Source organism: Gobio gobio (assembly GCF_949357685.1).
Source record: "Gobio gobio genome assembly, chromosome: 5".
Classification (NCBI taxonomy): Eukaryota; Metazoa; Chordata; class Actinopteri; order Cypriniformes; family Gobionidae; genus Gobio; species Gobio gobio.
Genome location: NC_137101.1, coordinates 39,299,269 through 39,307,647, shown reverse-complemented (window position 1 = coordinate 39,307,647; position 8,379 = coordinate 39,299,269). Strand labels below are relative to the sequence as shown.

Below are 8,379 nucleotides of genomic sequence, written 5' to 3'. Positions count from 1 at the left end.
TAGGTGAGATGAAGGTTTGTTCTGTTCATTTTGAAAGAAATATTTTCTTTTTTCCCCCATTTATTGTGTTACAATATTAAAACATCAACTAAAGTACATGATATCTGAGAGTTACCTAAGAACATTGGTTACACATGTTTAATATTTAAAAGGAGGGTAGATAATTTAAGAATTTTGGAACTGTTGTCGGATTGTTCATAATAACCCTAACCCAGGAAAACATTTAACATGTTTTTTCATGTAGCTCCTTTATTGAACACTATTATTACATTATTGAAGACTTTACACTGTTGTGGGATGGATCAAATAAAAAAAATGTAACGTGTTTGACGGAGTTGACACAAATGAAGTTATGAAGTGAATAAATTGAAAATAATGTTTTCAGAAAAACCTGTTCCATTACATGGTTCATTAGCTGAGACATTTGTCTACAAATCTATCAGTTTATAATTAGCCTAATGTATAATTAAATAACTTACATCTAGAACACGTTTTGTCCCTTATCTCAAGAATCAGTAAAAAATATATTTAAGATGTATATCTGTTTAAAATGTCATCTGAACATGTTTATGAGGCCACCGATAGTGTGTGATTTTAGCATACGTGTGGTTTCAGTTGTTCCTACATTTAGTTAATTTAGAATACATTTTCTAATGAAAGTTATTGATGAATCATATTCATGAAAACATTCGTACATCGATTTCATGCGCAAATTTTTGCGTACACATGCTTAGTGAATAGCCGCGTTTCCACTGTCACTTTCGGGGCTTCCTCGGGGCCAGCGGCCAGGGTTTTTTGACCTGCAGAATACCTTGGTCCAAGGGCTTGAAGAGTGGTTCATTACTATAATAAACAAGGTAAATATGTCCGCTTGAAGAAATCTGACAAATCATATAGGCTATCACAATCGTGTATTTATTTTATCTGTCAGTACATCTCGTATTTTTATAAAGGACTATCTGATATCCATATTTAGTTCTGCATATATCAGAAAATAAAACACTATTTTCAGGAGCTTTCTCTGACTTAGATTAACTGTATTTGGACTGCCACTGGAGAGAGTGCTCAAAGCTCCTCAGGTCGTATATTTTTGGTGGAAAATTTGTAGAAATTATCATTCTTTTTAATTGTGATGTAAACACTCTGACTACAAATAAACAGAAACAGATGCGACTGAATAATATGTCTCCTTTTTCTTTTGAGAAGTAAAGGTGTAAATATCACTATTTCTGTGGGACTAATGTGCAGTCAATGTATTACTTATTATTGTAAAACTGTGGTAAAACATTGATGCTTGGGTTTTAAATCTTTAAGTAAACGACAATTTTTTTTATCATGTTAGTTTTGCGATCTCGCTAGTTTCAGTGACTTATTTCCGATTCATTCTCTGATAAAACTTCCATTTGTTGATGAAATTATGGGTTTGTGTGACGTGGGTTTTAGTGCGAATCTTCTCGCTCGACGGTGGAAATGCAGCATGCTTTTGGGCTTGAAAGCCCTGGCTCGCACTGGCCTGACAGTGGAAAAGCGACTAATGAGACCCAATGACCTTAAGCACACTGCCAACACTATGCAAGAGTGCCTCAGTGCATTTCTGGTGGCATGGAGAACCTCCCAGTTGCATTTTCCTTTAAACAATTTAAATTAATTTTGCACATATACATACTTTCTAATGCCATTTTAAATAGTCATGCGATTTAAAAGCCTTTTGCCATGCTCTGAACACTGCAATTTCTTTCCATGATTTTGTAAATTACTTAAAGTCTCTGTGAATATGTGGAACTCTTCTCACACTGAAGATATGTGAAGCCTCATGTGACTGTTAAGGTTTCCTTTAAATCTGAAACTCTTTTCACACTTAAGACACTTGTAAGGCCTCTCTCCAGAGTGAACTCTCATATGAGTCTGTAGGTTTCCTTTAAGTGTGAAACTCTTCTCACAATGAGGGCATGTAAAAGGCTTCTCTCCAGAGTGAATTCTTATGTGAACCTCAAGGATTGCTTTGCTTTTACAACTCTTTCCACAGTCATGGCACATGAAAGGCTTCTCTCCATTATGAAGTTTTACATGTCGCTTAAGGTGATTGCTGTCTGTGAAACTCTTTCCACACTGATGACATGTAAAACAGTTCTCTTTTGAGTGAATCTTCATATGGTAATTAAGTGTTTCTTTACGTCCAAAACTCTTTCCACACTGATCACATTTGAACGGCTTTTCTCCAGTGTGACTTCTCATGTGAGTCTTCAGATTTCCTTTTCTTGAGAAGTTCTTCCCACACAGTTTGCAGATATAAGAGCTCTCTCCAGTGTGAATTTTCATATGGGTATAAAGGGTTTCTTTACGTCTGAAACTAATACCACACTGAACACAGATGAACGGCTTTTCTCCAGTGTGAATTCTCATGTGAGTCTTCAGATTTCCATTTAGTGAGAAGCTCTTCCCACACATTTTGCAGGTGAAAGGATTCTCTCCAGTGTGACCCCTCCTGTGGGCATTAAGGGTTGCTTTATATGTGAAACATTTTCCACACTGGTCACATGTGAATGGCTTCTCTCCCGTGTGAATGTTCATGTGATTTTTAAGGCTAACTTTATGACAGAAACTCTTTCCGCAATGGTGGCATGTGTAAGGCCTTTCTCCAGTGTGAATTCTCATGTGAGTCTTAAGGTTTTTACTGAATCGGAAACCGTTTCCACACTGGTGGCACATGAAAGGCTTGTCTCCAGCGTGAGTCTTTACGTGATTCTTAAGATGTTTCTTGTCTGTGAAAGTCTTTCCACACTGATGACATATAAAACAGTTCTCTTTTGAGTGAAATCTCATATGGTAATTAAGCTTTTCTTTACATCTGAAACTCTTTCCACACTGATCACATACAAACGGCTTTTCTCCAGTGTGAATTCTCATGTGATTTTTAAGACTTTCTTTTCTTGTGAAACTCTTCCCACACAGTTTGCAGGTGAAAGGCTTTTCTCCAGTGTGTACTCTCTTGTGGACTTCAAGGTTTTGTTTTTGTGTTTGATTAGAACTGCTGGATTTGGTCTTCTGAGCTCTTTTTCGTGAGGTCACCTTTTCAGTCAGTGTGGATTTTTCTCTAGGCATGAACTCATGTTTCTCATATTGATTTTTCTCTTTCACTTCATCGAGTTCTTGACTCTCCTCTTTCAGCGGCATCAGGTCTAAGGTGAAAAGAGAAATACAAATTTATAACTGTGTCTTAAGTTCACCTGCCCATCCTGATAAACGATGACAAACAAATGTGGAAATTGCAGTGTATTAACATTGGGCAGAGGGAGAGAATGGGGCTCCTGCGGGCTCTGACAAAATATACTGATGTGTCAATAAAGGTAGAGAAAGGAGAAAGAGGGCTTCTGTGTTGAAACAGAGGAAGAGCTAACTGCTGCAGCAGGGAAGAAAGCAAATTAAGGAAAAGAAGAATAAAAGAGTTTCTGCAGGAGCTAGGGAGAGAAATCCCTACTGCAGAAATGATGTAATTTAAAGAGAGAAAAAGAGAAACACTTCTGTGGGAGCTGATGAAGAGCTCACTCCTGAGGTAGTAATGACATTTAAATATAGAAGAGGTAGTTTATACTTATAGGCATAGAATAATGCAGAGGTAAAAACAGGAGTAGCAGTAGGCAAACTAGTATGTTAACATGGAAGAGTATGGCTTACAGGCAACTTCTGAATTACATAGATCGTGCTGCTATCCAAATACAGAAGTAAACTTAAGCTGCAACCGATTGTCACCAAGAATAACCAGGTATGGACTGATAACAGTGTAGAGAAGCTTATGTCTTATTCATTCTGGAAAGGATGTGAATGAAATTAAAGATACAGTTTTAGCTCATATACAATGTTGACTGATTAAAATTATTAGAATTTTTCCTAAGAATAAGACATGGGTTATTAAGAATTTGAAAAGGTGTTTGAACGATAAAAACAAGCTTTTTGTAGTGGTGCTCTTTTTGCCTTTAGAGAGTGTAACTGTGCGTTCACACCGCCGCCGGCGAGAGCGTCAAAGTGGCCGGAAGTCATTCATTTTCAATGGGAGCCCAGCGGCGAGCTCCGGCGCGTCTTGAACGATTTGGGCGTCGAGGAGAGTTGAAATCAGGTCAACTTTATGGTAATGAGCTATGACAACCAATGGAAATATAGTAGTGCTCCGCTTGAGATGATTCTAGAGAACGCTGTCCTGTAAACTTTGGTTCCGGCCACATTAGTTCCCAAGCAAAATAGAGGAGAGGTTTATCACTGCTAGTGCAGTGGGTTTGATAAGAAGACGCGCAACATTATTTATACACCACACAAATGGCTTTTAATTGGTTTATTTCGTTAGCAAACATGTAACTATAATTGTTAAGTTCTTTCCATCGATCTGCTTTTTTTTTAACTTTCACATTTAAATAATTTCATGAGGTTATATTATACGGTTATACCCTACCTGTGGTCAGTCTGCACAAACGCCGATCAACATGATTGTTTGCTTTGCAGCCCCTTTAAATGCAGTTTTAAAAAATACCAAGCATTCGATCTACGTCAGAGCGGGGGCGCATCCACAAATCTTTCTACAGCGTTGATGGCAGGGCGGCCAGAGCGAAGTTGCCGCTGGCGGTGTGAACGCCGCTGAACGCACAGTTAAGAGTTGTCAGGGGTAAATTAAAGGACGCTGAATTAAATTATAAAAATAAAATTTCGAAACGGAATGTACGGTAAGTTTGGAATGGTCTAAATAAAATTATGGGTATGCATGATAAAACAGTAACCATCACTTACAATATCTGTTAATGATATGCATATTTTTTAAATTATATTTAATAAAGGTTAGCAGTCTTAAATGTGATATCTGCCAGACATCCTGTATTGCACCCCTATTTATTCAGAGTCAGAAGTGGTAGCATCCATTTGTATCCTCCAGTACTGAAGAACACCTTTGCTTTCATTCAAAGGGTAATTTTGTCACTCGGGAACAAGTCTCTCAAACGAAAATACAACCCCTGAAAAATCATCTGATGCATTAATCATTATTAAGTTGTGAAAATGGTAAATCACTACTGAAGAATATATTTTGTTTCCTTCTGGAGAACTGGCAGTTTCCTTAATGTTAAGTGGTTGCTTTAAGAATAGAGTTTAGTCTTTAAGAAAACTTAAAGACTGGCCATTTTTAAGTGAACTTGAAAACTTGTTCAGTACTTAACTTGTATGCTGTGTTCTCTAATTCTGCATTTCACCGCAATGTGAAAAAGCAAATAAAAACAAATAAATGTCCTAGTATGGTGCCAACAATCTGTTACCTGTCTTAGTATTAACAACATAGATTAGAAATTCAAGGCAATCAGTTTCCACACATTTTTCTGGTTATGCAAACAAGCAGACCTGTCAAGATAACCATTTTGTTTGAGTTGTGTGTACTAAGCTTAACTAAGATGGCTGAAATGATCAAATTGCGTTATCAATACTCACATTTTCTGGTACACAAGTTACCTATATAAAGTTGCAGTAAGCTTTAGCAACACACAAAAAAAAACTATTTTGCTTGACAAATTTTAGGTTTCTACATTTTCTAAGTAAAGTCAATGTATTACATTTTATAGTGTATATCAAAGCTCATTGAATAATGAACAAAGTTTACAAAGAGTTACTTTTTTTTGTCCACATTGTTTTTTTATTCTCATTTCCTTTTAAAAGTTAAAAGGAGTACATTTGTTTTTAAATTAGGCCGTCTGGAAGCAACATTGTGGTTTGACACAGTGTCTGCTTTTGATTATGAGAAGGGAAAAAATCCTATATAGACAACAAATGTAAAGTTGACCACTCACATTTTACAGTTTGCTTTATGAAAAAAATAATGTTATATATTGTTATATAATTAAATTATATATTTTTTTAATTTTGTATTCAATTAATGAGTTAGTTTTAGGTTTAATGACTAGACTAGTTGTGTATTATTTTTCCTAAATAATGTGTGACATAATAATATGAATGTTCTGTGTGAAAGTAGAATCTTCTCAGGTTCACTTGAAGGCAACATTAGTATTTGGCTGGTCATGTATCTCAACAAACAAATATCATTCATTTCTATAGAGCTGGACATTTTAATAAGGATCAAATTAGTTCAGCTTTGAGAATGAAACCAACCTGTTTGTTCATCAGTATCTTCTTGTTTCACTCTGAATGATAAATCTTCAATCTTCAAGTCTTCACTCTCCTCTTTAATAAAAGCCATCTTTATAATAGTGTCACGTGGATCTCAGTCGCTTCACCAGGAGTTTTTTCTGTGTTATGGTTAAGATAAGAATAATTAAAAGAAAGAAAAATTAATCCAAACTAAATCTTTGGGTGCATCTCAAGTAGATCCCTAGTTCAGTATCAGCGCACTGGCAAGGGAGTCAGAGTGAGAATTAATAGCCTGTCTAGAAAAAAAAAAACACCCTCAATTTTAGAGCTGCAAATGACTGAAAAAACACAATTTATAGGTTCATATTTAGGCATTTATGCTTTACATTTGGTATTTAATGATAGAGTACACTTGAATGAAAATGTTTGTAGTTTGTTAGTGTTTCTGTTGCATTTACACTGCTTTGACCAGCATGTGTCGTCAGCTCAGTGGTGATTTAATCAGAAGCATTTGGTTTAACTGACTAGGAGTTTAGAAGAAGCTCAGTTTCTTCCATCACTACTTGCCAGTGACTGAATTCGTGTTTATGGTCAAATGATTCACACCAAGCGAAATGAGAAGCACCTTTTCTATTGTGTGTAACGTTAGATGCTGTTTTTATTCAGAGTAAAATAGCGTTTAATAATGTTAAATAAAGCATTACAATGTTACATTCATTGATACATATACATTTTGAATTACTTGTAAAAACTAAGAACTTGATTAAACCGTTTGCAGTGATTTAAACAACTTAAATGCTTGAAACCACAAGCCTTACTTCAGCCGAATCACAACAGATGCAGGGGAGCGCGGCACAGCCTTATGACATCACCAGACCAAAATAAAAGTCCTGTTCACATGTTACTGTGTATAAAATCAGTGCCCAAAAATTTACACACAATATAGACACATAATAAAACAGATTTAATGGAATTGTAAGTTGAATTTTTGTGAAGTAAATATATGTAAATATAGGCTGTCCAATTATGAAATAATTAATGTGACTTGACTTAAATGTGAAATTCTGTCTAAAAGGCAAAACTGTAATGTTTGGTTGCAGAAAACATTCTACCAGATATCACAGTATTAAACTGCAAATAGTGCTTAAAAAGAGTGTATGAGCTCATAAATCAGAGAGTTCATCAGTTTTTTTTTAAATATTAAACTTAGTTTTTAGACATCTTATACACCTATTTTCAGGTGTTTTTACACTCAAATAAACTTAGTTTAAACTAAGATCTTCCAAAAATCAGTAAATACATCAAAATACAATGCATACATGTAATTCAGTCAATACCAAAAAAATATTGATACCAAAGTTTTGTCTAATTTAAAATTGAGTATTTCATAGAATTTTGATTAAGAGTCATTTGTGTGAGTTGCTGCCTACATAGGGTGATTCAAATCGCTCACTAATGATTGAACAGACATAATTTTCACCTGCTGAAACTCTGCAGTAAAAAACAAAGGACCAAGAAAAACACTGCTGACAGCACTTTTATTATATTATACAGATAGATTTAGTGATAGTTAATTTGTCTATACTAATTCTTATTCACATGTTGCAGTGTTTACCTTTCGTGCCTCTCCTGTTGCCTAAGAGCAATATATAACCTACTCAATATAAATCATACATAAAATCAAATTAAAAAGTATCTTTGTAGTGAAAAAAACAACAACTAAAGTAGTTATTTCATGAATGCAGATAAAGATGTTTCATATGTAAATCATGATGCATAATGTGAGATAAATAAACACTTTCGAGAAAATTAAAACTAATATTCGGATTATAAATATCTAACATTGGACTAAATAAGTACCTTTACAGCATTTTGTGATCATCATTTATTTTCCCCTGGAATAAAGCCCTTGGAGCAGAAGTGCACAAACTTTTTACAACAAAGGGCCAAAAATCAAACTTGATTGAGGTCCGAGAGTAAAAGCTGCATTATATCAAACTGTTATATTAAAATTTTAAGTGGTTAACCATTATTTTATTCCCTCACACCAAAACACTCATTGAGATTTATTTTTATTCAAAACATTGTACTCAGAATAAATAAATATATATATATATATATATATAATTATGAACAAGGACATAGCATAATTCCTACTGATATAGGAAAAGGATTTAAACACAACAAAAATTTAATGTAATGGTGTTATTGAAAATCAAAACTATTTACATCCATTTACCACTTTTTAGTGCCAAGCATTAT

At 34.7% G+C, this 8,379-nt stretch overlaps 1 protein-coding gene across 1 annotated transcript; it reads right to left on the bottom strand.

The window, feature by feature from the left end:
• Positions 1 to 237: 237 nt before the first annotated feature.
• On the bottom strand, positions 238 to 7,023 carry LOC307127241 (uncharacterized protein). The gene is made up of 3 exons (XM_079818362.1): positions 6,936 to 7,023; positions 6,139 to 6,275; positions 238 to 3,179 (listed from the first exon to the last, which is right to left on the bottom strand). Exons 2-3 carry the CDS (start codon positions 6,224 to 6,226, stop codon positions 1,789 to 1,791), a joined length of 1,479 nt encoding a protein of 492 aa, XP_079674488.1. The 5' UTR covers positions 6,227 to 6,275; positions 6,936 to 7,023; the 3' UTR covers positions 238 to 1,788.
• Positions 7,024 to 8,379: the final 1,356 nt, after the last annotated feature.

What these genes read in the sequence shown, in the direction of transcription:
- LOC307127241 (XM_079818362.1), bottom strand. Translation starts at nt 6,226, where the DNA reads ATGGCTTTTATTAAAGAGGAGAGTGAAGACTTGAAGATTGAAGATTTA. An exon ending in AGATACTGATGAACAAACAG is followed by an intron (nt 3,180 to 6,138) that starts GTTGGTTTCATT and finishes TTTTCACCTTAG; the next exon opens with ACCTGATGCCGCTGAAAGAG.